General features: G+C 35.6%; 1 protein-coding gene across 4 annotated transcripts; it reads left to right on the forward strand.

Annotated features, from left to right (window-relative positions):
• The first annotated feature begins 2,036 nt into the window (after window positions 1–2,036).
• Window positions 2,037–16,153, forward strand: LOC141426503 (uncharacterized). 4 transcript variants are annotated; one of them, XM_074085454.1, is made up of 8 exons: window positions 2,041–2,220; window positions 2,308–2,489; window positions 3,903–3,998; window positions 8,975–9,399; window positions 9,493–9,630; window positions 12,567–12,815; window positions 13,597–13,773; window positions 14,859–16,153. In XM_074085454.1, exons 1-7 carry the CDS (start codon window positions 2,197–2,199, stop codon window positions 13,725–13,727), a joined length of 1,245 nt encoding a protein of 414 aa, XP_073941555.1. In that variant the 5' UTR covers window positions 2,041–2,196; the 3' UTR covers window positions 13,728–13,773; window positions 14,859–16,153. The 4 variants fall into 4 exon arrangements, with proteins under 4 accessions (XP_073941573.1, XP_073941555.1, XP_073941544.1 ...); XM_074085443.1 differs by having other exon boundaries at window positions 13,597–16,153; XM_074085463.1 differs by having other exon boundaries at window positions 9,029–9,399; window positions 13,597–16,153.
• Window positions 16,154–16,850: the final 697 nt, after the last annotated feature.

Raw genomic sequence — 16,850 nt, forward strand, 5'->3', positions numbered from 1 at the left:
AAATCATTATCATCCTTTTTGTCCATTAAGTAGTAAAGACCATTAATATTTTTAGCTGTAAGTTCAATTTTCCTTGTTTTTGAATCTTTTACTGTCGCTGTATTTTCTTTGAATAGTACGGTCTTTCCTTTTTTCGTTATTTTTGAAACAGACAATAGGTTGGTTGCGAGATTTGGTACGTACAGAGAGTCTTCTAGTTTTATGTTTTTATCATCAACTTTTATTTGCACGTTTCCTCTTCCTTCAATTTTAGCAGTGCTGTCATCGGCTGCTAATTTGAGTATGCCATCAGATTTTTTTATTTGTGAGAAACTCTTCAAGCTTTGACACATATGCGATGTGCATCCACTATCAATACACCATCTCTTTGTATTTTTATTTGGTTCCGTAGCTAAACAAATGTTTTGTGCAACATTAGATCGTTCTTGTTTCTTACGGTCATTACGGAATCGACAATTTTGTGTTTTATGCCCTTGCTTCTTACATATTTGACAGAAATCTTGTTTATTTTTATATTTATAGGGTACATAATTTTTTTTTATAAACATTGCGTTGGTTTCAACTATAATGTCTTCAGTATGTTTACGAGCTTCGGTTTCTTCTAAAATTTTTATCTTTAGCTCCTCTGGAGAAGGCAGTTTATCACGCGATTCGATCGCTATGCGAAAATTCTCAAATTTCGATGATAAGGAGTAGAGCATTATGACGGATAAAAGATCTGCATTTATATCGACATCCATGTTGGCAAGTTTATCCACAATGTCTGTTAAATTGTCTAAGTGCTCTCTTAAATCATCACCTTCTTTATATTTTGCAATAATTAATTGTTTGAGGAGTGAAGCCTTCTTAGTAGGTCGCTTACTTTCATATATATCCTCGAGTTTTTGCCATATGTTTTTAGCAGTTAAACAGTTTTTTACATTTTTTATTTCTTGAGATGAAATTATCAAAAGAAGTTCTGACCTGGCAAGGAGTTCATTGTTTTCATAACTTGCAATAACCTCAGGATCTTTTTCAGTAATCGGCGGTGTAGGATTTAGAACATAATTCCACAAACCTGCTTTTATCATAACGGCTTTTGCCTGAACCTTCCAAGTGTCATAATTGTTTCTGTTTAGTAGCTCAATACGGTACGAGGTGCTAGCCATTTTGGCTTTATATCACTTCCAGTCCCTTTTATTTATTTTATTCCCATAACCTGATATAAATTAAAATGATCTGGAAGATAATATTGTTGTTTTATTTACATACAACCATTACATTTTTTATAAGACATTAAGTTCATATTAAAATCAATACAATAGAATAAGGATGACAGACATGTTCAAAAGCAAACGCTTATTAATGGCCAGTAGGTACCATTTCGTGCAAGTAGGTTACGTTAGCTCTTCAACAGTGAGAAAGTTTTCTTCGGTGTACTGTGTATCTCAGTAAATATATAATTTAAGAATTTACCGGTAAAAGTAACGTCATTTGGGTAACGATACTATAATGTTCAGTTATCAATTAACGTTATATTTTAATACCGGTACTGAGTATTTTTATGATTTTACCGTTATGTATCGTTACTTATGGTGTGAATTTGGTAACGTTAACCAGCCCTGCCCCAGTCATCAATCTGTCGCCTCTAGGAAGGATTCTTTCCGGCGGGCGCTATCTAGTCGAATTTTCAAATTTCTTGTGAATCAGAAAAAATGTACGAAATTGTACGCTAGTTAAAAAAAGTGTACTACCCGTCACTCATGTGAGCAGGGCTACTACTACGAAACTCGAAACTCGAAGTTCGTGTCGTGCGATTCCTCTGACACTTATACTATTAATACGAGAGCGAAAGGGTGGGTACGTTACGAACTTTGATTTTCGAATTTCGTAGTAGCCACTGCAGGGCTACTACGAAACTTGAAGTTCGTATCGTAACGTTCCTCTAACTCTCGTATGAAATAATATTAGCGTTAGCGGTAAGGTACCATACGAACTTAGATTTTTTAATTTCTTAGTAGCCCTGCAACATGCAGTTTCTATTGGCGTGTTCACGACAAACAAAGTTGGTATTTCCATGTCGGTGTTATCCGGGCCAGGATAGTGTCACCACAGTGTCACCCTGACATGACTGACACTGGCATAACAATTGACAGTGTTTTCATTTTGAGACTTACTTGCTCTTAATTAAAATAGTAGAGTATATACTAATTGTAAATGAGTAAAAATACAGATTTGGGGGTAAGTTGAAGTTCTGTTCGATAAAATTTCTCAAAGTAACTCTACTTGTATGTCATAATGGAATTAAAATTTGACGACAATTCGCAGAACGGGGGGCGTAAAATTGTACCTTCTGCAAGAAAAAGCATCCATAGTCACACTTACAGTTACGTTTTAACGAAGCCTGCTGAAATGGTGCGTTATGGCAAAGCTAGTAGTGAAGAAAGCAGTGAAGACGAAACGTCTGGACCGAGCGCTAGGGGAACCGACGAAGTTGATAATATTATAAGGTATGCTGTCTAAATTATAGTGTTTTTAAACCCTGTACGTTAGTGACTATATATCTTTTCACGACACTGCTCGAAAATGTGGCCATAGATAACCTAAATCCAGTACCCAAAACTGCCTATATATATGTACATTTACCAGCCGACTCATTTATGGCTCGCAAAACACCACAACAATGTAACACATTACGAAAACAGGTCATAATTCATAATACGATACATTTTTTTTAGAATATAATTTCTGAATTTCATTCCTGGCATGCTGAGCTGGCGTGCCGGTGTGCTGGAGTGCGGGAGGGGTGACACTACTTTTATTTCCTCTCAGTGATTGCGAAAAGCACAATGTTTAGTCTCGGCCAAAAGTGCAGTAGATGAAGTTGTATTATCAAAGGCCTCCCCTTCAGGTCGCCCTTCAAACTAACTCGTTCATCTTTTGCTTACTTTTGTGCCTCTACAACAATGTACTAATGACTGAAGTATAAAAAGCTTTAACACCATTAAGTAAGATTCTTTTGGGAGACTGGGCATGATAAGTGAATATCATCTGCTTCTGAAAAGTCCTTCCAAGTGAATTGCAGCATTTTAAACTATGGTACTGTTAGCACTATAACGGACTTCAATTATTTTATACCTGGCTGAAAGGCTGCGTTCGAAATTTGAATGTTTAAAATTCAATAAGGAAACATTTGGAAAGGGTTTGGGAGTTGACTTGTATTCTAGCAGCCAAAGCGAATGGTTCCAAAATAAAACTATGAAAGTCACAGTATACTTTTATTGAAGAAAGAGTAATGAGTAAGTAAAGCAACATTGGGAAGAAAAATCCATAAGGTAAAGAAAAATAATAATTGTGTCTTTTTAAGTGAATGTGAAAATAAATAAAATGGAAAGCAAAAAGTATACAATGGCACGGGCAACGTGCAAGACTTTGTCTGGCAATTTGAGGCAATGGCGGCGATACGCGGCCTTTCAGCCAGATATAAAATATTCGGAAGAGGTTCAGATACAGTGCTAACAGTACCAAACCAGACAGTTTAGAGATAGGCTATGTCTTGGTACTTTAGATACTCTTGGGGTATTGCAATTGTTGATGAAAAACAATCTGCATCTAAAATCACTGCACACATTAATACTTTGTTGCTTTATTATTTTTTTAATTTCCTGTACAAATGGGCTTATTCATTAACGGGTGAATATTCAAGAGTCTAGACAGACACAACAGAAGGACAAATTGCAAGCATTTCAATCATGCTAGATTCAGCATCTGTATTGTCTTCAGTTTTCATAAAATTTAACCCTAAGCATCATCTCTTTTAATAATACTTGCCTAAACAGTAATAAGGAAAAATGCTGAATATTTAACCTAGCGATTTAAAAGGACATGGGATGATACAACTCTTTTTTTTTATATATTTTCAGTAAGCCTCAACACACTTCAAGTCCAATTTTAACAAAGGAAAATAGGAGACATTCCATAACCCCTCCACACCAAATTTACTCTGAGAGACCCTATGTGTAAGTTTTTATCTTATTAATGTAATTTTTATAATTGGTGCATATACATCCATAGGGACTTTAAAAACACCAAGGGGTTATACAATACACAAGAATTTTTATTTTTATTTTCGGTAATTTTACTAATTCAGTAATTGATAGCAGTCACATTGTGGTTGATGGTGATACAGGGAATCAAAAATTTTTTTTCTCTGTGATAGTTTATCTTTTGATAATAATAACCTTTTTAAATTTATTGTTAATGTACTAATGTCTGTGAGCCCACAATCTCTTTCGTCCTGGATATAAATAATTGATGTCTCAGAGAGTCCAAGACTGAAGGGGAATTCCCCATAGCTATACTTTATTTCAATAATTAATATAGAATGACCTTGTATCCAGTGATAATTAGTTTTAACAATACATTTTACTTATGAGTAATGAGTGGTCATTACAAATGCACAAAAGAGTTGTGAATATTGACATAAGACCTATGACTTACAGGCAATTCCCCATAATAGGATCTACTTTAATTCTATTATTTTAATGTAGGTTGACTGTGTATCCAATAGTTATTTTAAGTATCTTTAAATTGAGCAGTGAGGTAAGTTGGTTATTGATAATTTTCAATTCCTGATGACTGATATATAATCATTAGATAGTGGATTTGAAGTACTTAGCGATTACAAGTTTAATATGGATATCACTAGTGCAACGGGGGAATGGATGAAAATTTTAGAAACGCTTAAATCGTTTTTTATCGATAGGAATAACCTTTCTAATTAACAGAAAAAAATAACAAATTTTTAAGTAGCAACAATTAATTTAAAAAAATTAAAGAGTTTCTTTACCGCCAAATTACGACAATTACGACATTTATTTATTAGATATCATATTGTTTAATTGGTCTTACAGTTATCTTGTTACTTATTTACCGCAGTGCAATCTTATACATTATACACTGATAATTAAATTCAATAAATGTTATTCTCGCTACAAACTTCATGTAAAGAAAAATATATTTATTCTAATTAAAAAAGTGTTATACAGCACAAACAATAGATCCTATTTACTACGCACCTTTTTGATAAAAATAAATGCTTACTTGTACAGTCAACGTCATAAATAAGTGATCACTTTTGTACCTTGTCACTTTCACATTATGTTCGAAAAGCCATTCGAAATTGTGTAAAGACTGGAAGCAACAAGCTACAGAAATGATCACTTATTTATGACGTTGAATGTACTGGTCTTATTCTTATTAAACTTGTACTTCAAATCTACTTACTAATAATCATTGTGTATATATGTATGTATGTAGCAATGCAAAATTACAGCTTCCGAGCTCTCTAACACTTTATAAGCTAGTGACAAACGGACAGTCGGACAGAACGAGGACAATGCCAAAGCTATAACGGTTTCTTGTAGTACCTGAGGCTGTATTGTCTTAGGTCTAGCGAGCGTATCCTATACCGTGTCAACCGTGTGACAGAAAGAAGCATTGTAAAGGTTTTTGATTCCAAGTGTATGACAATAAAGCCTCTGGACAATACGGTATTTGACTATTTTGTATATGTTTTATAAATTAAAAATTCACAATGCCTGTTATCGAGTAGAGAAACAATTTTTAAGCAACCTTTACAAATAACAAAGTTATAATGATTTGAAATTCAAGATTAAACAGAGAAAGACATACTGGCATGTGACGTCACACGCCAGTACCGCCATACTTACTTGCTGCATAGAGAAAAGCGTTTGAATAAGAGACAGGTTTACAGATTTTTCAAAAAATCACTATAAATCCAATTTTGAACCGATTTAAATTTTCTCTTCGCTAAACACTATCTGTATCAAAATAATATTAAGATATGGCAAATTAAGGAGTTGTCAAATACCGTATTAGTCAATAACTTTCAAAACCTTCTGGGTGGCAGATTCCATATTTCTCCATCTTGATTTGGGTGTTATTTGCAGCACAGCATCTCCATCAAGCGTCGCCACATTATTTATGGGCATCCTCTTTTGTGTTAGCCAATGCCCGTTGCAGCAGAGCATAATATTGATCTGATTTAATTAACTCTTTTCCAGGCACAGTGCATATATCTACCACATGAATGTATACAAATATTCAACCTTGTTTTTACAAATATGTATGTGTCGGCGGCCGATCGTAAAATCCGCCAGATCACGAAATTTACAGGCCATGTCGTGAATGGCGCCATTTCATGAATCGGCTAAGGGGCTTCCGCCATATATCGTTCAAAACTCACCGTTTAACGGTTTACCTAGTGACGTTTAGGCAGATCATGAAATTCCTAAGCATATTATGAAACACCCGCCATTTCATGATTTTGGCAGTTTAGACAGATCATGAAATTCCTAGGCATATCATGAAACGCCGCCATATCGGTTCTGGCCCTCCGCCGGCCGCTACCGCGGCACGCTCGCTTCGCTCGCTCGGCTCGTGCGTTGTGGTTGCAATTCATACTAACAACTCCTTGCTTCGCTCGTCGTACCTAAAATTTTCTCTTTCGGCATTATCACTAGGCTAGGAATATCGAGGAATGCGTTGCTCTAATCGATCTGCCGTATTATTTTTCAGGCACATCGTGATATGCCTGGCCAACTTTTAGGCATATCATGAAAAGGCACCATTTCACGATATGCCTAGGAATTTCGTGATCTGGCGGATTTTACGATCGGCCGTCGACATATACAATCAACCGAAGTCATGAAAAATATTATTCGTTTATAAATTAAGCCATCGTAGGAGTCGTAGGTAAACAATATAAAACTATGATTCATTTTGTGGTTGGGTATCTAAATTCACGAGGCCTGGAAAAGGGTTAATGTATTAAATACAGTCACTGGCTCAAGAATATACCCATAAATTCAAGAACATCTTGTGGTTCAACTATTTGTCATCTGATAATAAAGGAAATCAAACAAATTATATTGCTGTGTACAAATGCATACTCATACATTAAAATGCTTTGAATTTAATGATATCTCTGGCCCTTTCTCCTTGTATAAAATGATCATACTGTGAAACATCCATCAACAGCTCATATAACATAGTCGTAATTCATCTGTATATACTCACATTAATTTACTATCATTACATTTGTAATTTTGATTATTGCTTTTTAACATTATTTTTGAATTATAGTATAAGATGTATACTTTAGTCAAAACATAGACATGTATGTGTAGCATACATATACGAGAGCTCAGGCGCAGGGGAAATATTTTGCCAAGCCACTCCTTTATTAAGGGCGTACCGTACTTGTTACGCTGCTGCCAGAATGCTGGCTGGATACTTCAAAGTAAATTATTTTGTGTTATACATACAGGATGTCCCAAGACCATGCCACATGGAGGGAAAGTATCTTTAATTTTGTAGATAGACAATTTTACTGCAAGGAGATTTCATTTTGATTTTTAAAACAATTGAGATTTAATTTTGATTTTGAAAACAAGCCTTTTGATCGGTGTCATAAAATTACGGGCGTTTTTTTTTTACTATTTCTCGAGTTCGATTCCCGGTTCAGACAGGCGATTATTCAATAATCTTTGAATGCAGTTAAAATTGTTTTCAAAATCAAAATTAAGTCTCCTTTCAGTCAAATTGTCTATCTACAATATTTAACATACTTTCCCTCCATGTGGCATGGTTTTGGGACACCCTGTATGTATAAAATTTTAGCAAAAAATTAAACCCACTGCAAAAAACATGAAAATAATTTTCTACTCATTTGAATTCGGTTCCTCAGCACAAGCCAGCAGAAGTGATAAAGTCTCACTCCACTCCATTCCTACTGGCGCCGGTAAATTATTTTCATTATTTTTTGTAGTAGTTATAATTTTGTTTTTCTCTGTTTTTATTGTAACTAATCCAAGTTATAGCAACGATTCTTCACCGTTTACAAAATATTGCTTTCAAATCAATCCACCGTCTTCCAGTAATCGGTGAACATTCTTTAAAAAAATAGGCACCTGTAGGTACAGTCGAACTTTGAACCTTCTCTTTTTTTATTCGGTTATAAAATAGTCTAATATCGTAGATGTTACTTACTTATGTATTACATTTTCTATCTAGTAATTCCGAACTAAATCATTTTAACCGCTAACCCTAAATGGGAACAGAACAGAGCGGCGGGACTACGTAAGTACAATATCAGACTATTTTTAGCACAAAATCATTTGTAGTTTACGATTTATGAGTCCAGCCGTCATTCAGACCGCATAATACGCCCATAAGCCCAGTTTAGACGTGCAAGGAAAAACGTTCAAATTGCATTACAATGGGGCGCTCGATTAACCACTTTATTTATACTCGTTCGCTTTACGGGCGCACAATGTAGAGCAACGCGCACGATTTTTATTGCAGGTCTAAACTGGACTTTAAGAAGTACCTACTTACTTGAGAAAAACCAAACCTAGCTCCCCTGCTATTAAAGTGTATAATCCCCTTGCCTAATCTCCCCTGCTATTAATATTAAAATATAAGCTTGCTGTTAGAGCGAGACAATACAAATAGCAATCAGGCTGAGTGAGTATGCAATTACCTAGGGGTCACGCTCGCGAACCCAAGATTTTGGAAATGTTTCATACATACAGTTAGGTACAGTTTAATTGGATTTGTATCCTTAATTGCTATAATAGGTATGGTTTTTTATATTGTTCTGTCAGTTGATTTGGTTGAACTTGAAAAGAGCTGATGATCTATAAACCGCTGAAAAGTAGGGGGTATTGCCTTATTGCCTAGAGACGACATGATTAATCCGACCCTGCTTGCTTTACAAGAATACTCATAGCAAACAATTAAAGACAATTACATTATATAATTATCAAAAATTCAGAATACTTAAACGTAAACGAACTAAGTCTTAAGATATCCTTGGCGATTGTTCTTTGCCAAATGGCCGGTGAATAAGCAAACTAATCAAAATTATGATGCATCGAGTTATGAGCTGGTAATGTATGTTTCCTTGCAGCAATACGCTGGCCAAATCCTTACCTGCAACACTTCCGTCACATTCATATTGCAGCAACGAATTGAAGGCACGAGAAATAGAAAACTCCCCGATTAGTAAAGGTCTCAACTGGACATTGGAATCTGCAGCTTCACCAAGGTCCACTAGCAGAAGCACAGACAGTCGAAACTCAAGTCATTCGTCACAATCTCCTAATCTATCAAGACTAAACCAATCAAACCACATAAATGAAGAAAACAAATCCAGAGTTGTTCTATTTTACTTAATTCCCATTGTGATGATCGTAGCCGCCCTGGCGTTTTATTGCCAACAGTCCACTCTGGCGATTAATGATGTTTATGATGAACTAAGATTTCATACTGACCTAAATGAACTAGGAGCTAAATATAAAGTTGGTGGAAACTCCATTCTGAAGATACAAACAGGTGCTGTACTATTCCTTCACCAGCAACGCAAGTTTTACTGCAACTATTTTATGTATCTTAATGTTTACTACAACTTCCTTCTAACAATTCCAGGGATATCGACAATATACAAAAGGGAAGACACAACAGGCTGTTTAATATTTGTCTATAACAGTATGAGCGAGAACTTTGATCCGATCAAGTTTGATGGCTTTGTTAATAATGTTGCATCGAAAGCGGCGAAATTTCTACGTAAGTAACCTTAACTAAATCTGTCGTCATTTCCCTATAAGTACATTTAAATCATTTGATTCTTGCTCCACCATAGAACGTCCTCGCAGCAAGTTGCATAATGATTTTCCATGTCAGGCAATGCAAATACAACATCGCTATAAGGCTGCGTTTCAGAGATGTGCGAGGATGTGTTGCGTGCGAGGAAATTGTTTTTCGTGAACCAATAGAAACACATAATTTACCTAGCCTCTCTCCGCTCAGTTGTTTCCCCCAGAGCTATGCTGTGCGAGGATAGGTTAGGGAGGGGGGGGGGGGTTACGCAGCTCGAAGCAAACACCGTACAAGCTGTCAAATGCGTCGCTATGATTGGGCGTTAGTCGGCGTGTTAGCTTCATTTCATAGGCGAGCCACGCCATTTCGGCAGGCGTTTGTGTGATATAAACAAATATATCAAAACCAATGTTTTTCTTAAAAAATAAAATAAAATTGAACAGCAATCCTTTCTAAAACGTACTTATGTACTGTGATGTGTTATAGTTTATTATGAATCAGTTCCCTTCCGGATTTCTTAATCAAAAAGCACAAGGTCATTGAATCAAAGGGAAGATACCGCCAGTTTGTGTTTAATTTTGAATAAGCCGGTGGGGCATAGTGGGGTATGGTGCCTGGGGCAAAGTGGGGCACAGTATTTGGATTATAAAAAGTATAGTTAGTGAAAAGTGTTGTAGTTTTTTTTTTAACTGTCGTTCGTTAGTTGCTAAGAAATAAAACTATTTCTTTAGGAAGTTGCGTTTTGTTATTTATTATGACCACCACAATGCCCCATAGGAGACCCCACTTACCCCTATACACGGGGCATAGCGGGTCAAATGCCTTTTGTCATTAAAGTATTCACATCTCGTAGATTAATTACGTTATTATTAACATAAATGTCTCCATAGTCATACGCAATGAATTAAGCTATGATTCTAAGTTAACACTTTAATTCTAATCACATTATTTATTTTGGTATTTAGGGATGTTTAAACGTTAATTAGCCTTCTATGCCCCTCCCCCCTCCCCCCTCCCATTACCCACTAAATAAACAGTTTCTATTGGTTCGTGAAAAACACATTCCTCGCACATTTCTGATGGAAACGCAGCATTATTCTTGTAGCCCGAAGAAAGTGTATTTTCCACAAATGTTCCGAATTATTGAAAAGTCGCTAATCTTAAATTTATGAGAAACTAGCTTTTGCCCGCGACTTCGTCCGCGTGGAATAGTATCTTTGGAAAGTATTTAATTTATTTAGGGTACCTATTCTGTCAATAATAGCACATAGAAACTTCTACGGTTTACTGAAAATAACCTATTTTAATACATTGCTTTATATCTAAACTAATTTTTTTTGTTCTTCCATTCTTTGGTAAAACATAAGTATTCTACCCTGCCAACACAAAAGGACTAATTCTTCATAGTGAGCTCTTGACATCTTACGTCCTGTATTGTAAGTTAGGAGGGTAGGATTATAATTAAGACGGCATTCTTACTAAGCATTGCTACACATATTTCTATACTTATAGTAAATTTGTTTGGAATTCCTTACGAACTTTCATCCCCATATTTTCAAGTAGGTATGAAAAATGACGAAATTTGAAAAGAGCCGGAACAAATGTTTTTTAGGGTTCCGTACCTCAAAAGGAAAAAAATGGAACTCTTATAGGATGACTTTGCTGTCCGTCCGTCCGTCTGTCTGTCAAGACCCTTTATCCCGTAAACGTGCGGAGTATTTATCGAGTTGAAATAAAAACCCTAAACTCAAAAAAAAGTTATAGGGTACTTTCGGCTGTCCTAGAAACTTGAAATTTTGTATAAAGGAAGCTCTTACAGCAAATTTTATTCCCTTTATAGCAAAATAAGTAAGAAAAATCTGAAAATCATAATTTTTCATGTTTGACTGTCTATGTTAATAAGCCATGTAAAATGACCCCACATTGCGTACATTTTGCTTATGAGCTTGGCTCTGCTAACACTTGATATTCATAAAAACCTATGCACGGAACCCTTGACGCGCGAGTTCGAGTCGATTTTAACCGGTTTTAAGAAGAAGAAGAATTTAAAATAACGCTCGAACAATTATTTATCTCTTATCACGTGCCCAAATACCAAGTTTCATAAAGAAACATCGATTTATCTTCGATAATGACGACCTTCCATATGAGCTTTCATCCCCTATTTCATCCCCTCACAGGTCGAATTTTCAAAAAAAGCTAAAACACATACCGACTTATTTCTTATTAAGTGCCTAAATGCTTCATGTTTCATGGTTTTATTTCCAACAGCGACGAACTTCCCCCATATAAACTTTCACCCCCTATTTCAACCCCTTAAAGCCTTTTTTTCGCGATAAAAGATAGCCTATGTTCTTTCCCATGGTCTATTCTATCTCTGTACCAAATTTCATCCAAATCGGTTCAGCGGTTTTTGCGTGAAAGCGTAACAGACAGACAGACAGACAGACAGACAGAGTTACTTTCGCATTTATAATATTATAGTATGGATTGTATAGTCTGATATTATTAACCGTACCTAGGTAGTAACGAATTTATTGAAAGGTAAGGCCGCCCCAAAATATTTGAGTATCTCGCTCACTACCTGGGCCAATCAACTTTTTTACCGACACTAATTTTTCAAACAATTGCAGATTTTTGTAAGTAAACATGTTTTTTCTGTAATTTAATAGATGGTGTACATGAATACATGCCATCCTACGTAAGTTCAACCTATTATACCGTGAAATATCTTGTTGGAAGTACAATTTTTTGGTAACGCAGGAGACGCCCAAAGTTTCAGTAAAATAGTTGATTGGCCCATCAACGTTATTTGTTATATCTGATAGCGACTGTACAGGCATTACTCAGTTTGGGACTATGATGTGTCGTATGATATTTATTTATTATTTATTAATTGGCAGGCAACGACAATGTCTCGGTTCAATACTTGGTGGTAGAAGGCTCAGACCTGAAGATGCAAAGTCATTCTCAGCTAGTGAAGGCATACCGGGAAGACATGGCCAAGACGGGCGTACTCCTCATAAGAGACGTGGAACACGTGCCCTCTCCCCTGGCAATGGCCTTCCATTATTACTGCGACGAGTTCAACCCGCTAGTTAAAAAGAGCGCCGTATTTTTCACATTGAACAGCGCCAAATGCCATAATTCAGGTTAGTATACCTAATAAAAAAAAAGGCCGGCAACACACTTGTGACTCTTCTGGTGTTGCAGGTGTCCATGGGCGACGGTAATCGCTTATCACCAGGCGATCCGTTTGCTCGTTTGTCCCCTATTCCATAAAAAAAGGAAATCAAGCCCGGCAAACTTTATGTAATGTCCGCTCTACATGTTGACTGCGGGGTTGCTTGCATGCACTGGCCAGAGCACGTCAAGTTCTTTGCCTACCTTTTGGCGCTGATTCGTTGGCTAGAACACGCGAATAAAACGTAAGACTACTGTTCCATGGATGTTCCATGGATGCTTGTGTGAAAAATTGAAAGTTGGCAACCAGTGGGTTACTTTATCAAGAAAAGGTAAACCAAAAATATATGACTAGATATATATATTTGTCAAGAGGGCGCTATTGTTCTTATTTATATGGCAATAGTTCAGTATAGTCGGAACGGAACACTGCGAATTGGTCACTATTGGTCAAATATTCGGTGCCCATAGGGCAATTAGATTCAAATTGAAATGCAGAAAGTGACTTATTGGAATCACTTTCAGAGTCAGACGTGTCACGGTGTCGGAGCCAACTTCAATCACGAACTTGTCCACGTGGATATCAATTATATGATCTGATTACCTATAGTAGTTTTCTATTTTGATTACATGGTCGCAACAGCTTTTAACATAACACTCAAATTTGTAACATCTTCTGAGGTCATTAGAAAATACGAGCCTCTGATCCCAAAATAAGTGTTATCTTAACGAATGATCTCATGTTTCCAGATGAGAAGTCATCCCATGCGACCGTAGAGAAATGTCTGAAGGAGAAATGGAGTACTATCCCAAAGGACAACATTGGACCTCTTCTTACCAGAGTTGTGAGCATTGTGGTGGATGTCACCAGTGGGTTCTGATAATTGTTCTACTGACTACAGTTCGAGAGCTGGTAGACATATTTAGGTAGGTTTCGAGGTAAGCTTTAAACTTGTCCTAAACCTCTCTTAAAATACCCTGACACAGAGATGCTGATGCAAACCTGATTGGGGAGTAGTGGGGATAAATCAACCCTTAGTTACATTTTCAAAGTTTATAGTTCTGGTTAAAGTAAGGTCTCTACCCACTGCACGGTGTCATGCCATGACCGTAATAGTGTTAGGAACCGAATGTCAAGCGCATACTTGACACGGCACGGCGACGGTTGGTAGGGAAACATGCTAGTGGGCAGTCCCATACTTTTCGATAAAAAGAATATTTTTTCCTGACAGTTTGCTATTACGGTCATGTTAGTTACGGTGTAATGGGTAGACCCCTTTATAGGAGAGGTGTAGGACAAGATTTCACCAAAAATTTCAACCAACTCTATAGCTACTGGTTATCCAGTATTCGGTAGACGCAGTATCATTTTAAAATTACTTGTTTATGGTTTAACTTACTACATAGTTAGCTATTGAACAGCAGTTCACCAATGATACAACCTTCATAATGTCTCCTTAACTCTTAAATGTGTGGTGTAGGATGCAGCCAAATTTATCAAAAAAAAATTAAGCATTAATTTTTATTTCGTTTTTTTTAGTGTTACGGTTGAGAAAACTTGAATTTTTACGTATTTATTATTTTTATGGTGGCGATGCTGTATTTTAAAAACACTTTAAGAACAAAATGATGGTAATGCATAAAATTTTTAAAAAAAGTTTTTTTTTTAACAGTGTGGGTGATTTTGCTAAATATTTTTATTACACATTTCGATTATACTCGTACTGTGTAGTAACCTCAATTTTTCTGACCTTTTCAGTTTTTCGCTTTTATCTCTTAAACTAAGCAGATTATACGATATGGTATACCTAGATAATGTGCTAAGTTTAAGAGGTCAGAGCGAAAATTTAAAAATTCTGTCTCTAAGAATTCCCTTAACTTCGGAATACTTTTTTCCGATAGATTTACTGGACAACGTATTCCAGTGACAAGTAAATTGTGTTCCAAAAACGTAATTTTATATAGGTAGCTTAATCAATATGTAGTATTATGTTAGTATTTTTCTTCCACAGTGAACTATATACTTAAATAAGCAATAATTTCAATGATATAATGGAAAAAGAAGAAAGTACTTAAACAATTAATTAAGTAAATAATTCAAGAGTTTTAAAATAGTATTATACAAACGAAATGAGAATACCATTCGAAAGTAACGTTAGCACGTAAAGTCGAACAAATTTAATCATGACCCAGAGTGAAACCTTTGTGTCATGTTGACACCTCATACTTTCGTCAAGGAAATCATAGTGAAATTGATTTAATTGATTATTAAAAGGTACCACCCTGGGTCATGATTAAATTTGTTCGACCGTACAGTCAGTCAAGTGTAAAAATATGAACTTATTCAACGTTTTAAAAACAAGTACCTTAGCCTTATTCTGACGCAATAATGCTGTAGTAACATATTTTTAGTGGTTCGAATAGATACTTATTTTTGCACTTGACTGATTTTAGTGTATGAAAATACACACATTTATAAGAATACATTCGGGGTAAAGCATTAAACAGTCATCCTATAATAATTACATCATTTGTATTTTATTGAACTTCATTATAAAATTTAAATATTAGTGCCATTGGCATTGTCATTTCATGTAATAATTAAAAAACGAGTATGTTCTCAATCGTATTCTAATTTCGATTTCATAATAACAACAAACACTGCCTGAAAGTTGGAGATTTTGGAAACAAAAAACTAGTGATATAAGATATATTATACCTTTAACTCAGCCAGGTACACCACTGTATGACGACCGGATGGCCAAGTGGTCAGGAACATGACTACGAAGCTTGAGGCCCGGGTTCGATTCCCGGCCGGGGCAGATATTTGTATGAATAATACGAATGTTTTTTCTCGGGTCTTGGATGTTTTATATATATTTATCTATAAAAGTATGTTTAACCGTTGCCTATAGTATCCATAGTACAAGCTTTGCTTATATAGTTTGGGACTAGGTCAATTGTGTCAAGTGTCCCATGATATTATTATTATATAGTATAGGTAATTTACTTGTAAAAATATTTATATAACGTTTTAAACTTTCGTGATTCTCACTCATAGTCAAAATACCATATACGGGGTATTTTGACTAAAATATTTATAGTTATTATTAGGTTGTTTTGCCAGTGTTTAATCAAAAAATAAATAGATATGTAATATGAATAATGTGATTTTTGATAAGTTATTTATTGATTAATGTTACGATTATTCCGCAAGATTAGAAGAAATTCCGAAGGTTCCGCACAAAATTACAGATTGATATTCGGAAACTTCATAACTCCGCATGACCATACCTAATAAATATGAAAATTACAATATTTTATTTAAAAGCTTCCCGTTCTGTCTTCGAAATGTCTGCAATCCCATGACGGCTCCCATAACGGCAAGTGGACAAACGCGGATGTGTTTTTAGTGGATAGTTCCCTTAAAGTGAAAGAGCCGCGCATAACTTTCCACGAAAAGTATGCAGATTTTATCAGAGACTGGTATTCGGATGGTATGGGCTTGTTCAATGGAGGTGTAAATGTGATTCTGAGTCGACCGCTTTCAAAAGAAGCGATGCTGAATTACAGGTTCATTATCATTAGACAGGCCTTTGCATCCAGAGACGTGGTTTCAGTGCAAGGGAGAGTGTAATTTCTTAGTGTGTGGTATATACAGGTGGCACATTTTGAAGTTCCAGATTATTTTTAACTAAATCATGTCATGTGTAGTCGTGGGTCCTTCTTAGAAGTAACTAGTTACGTTATGAAATAGCCCACATGAATAGAGCAAACGGATTTAGAAAAAGAATAATATACTGTCATTCTTTTTCAAATTTTGTTTTAATCTCTTAGTAACAAATCAAATAGTAATGAAGCTGGACAATAATTAAGAACGATTTATTGAACGGTTCGAAAGTTTTTATTTGAACTTAGATGAACTAAATCACACTAACGTGAAGTTTTGTACAGAAAAAAAAAGCAAGTTGTAATACATTTTTAACTAAATAATAGTTAGTAGC

The sequence above is a fragment of the Choristoneura fumiferana genome, chromosome Z (genome assembly GCF_025370935.1).
Source record: "Choristoneura fumiferana chromosome Z, NRCan_CFum_1, whole genome shotgun sequence".
Taxonomy (NCBI): Eukaryota; Metazoa; Arthropoda; class Insecta; order Lepidoptera; family Tortricidae; genus Choristoneura; species Choristoneura fumiferana.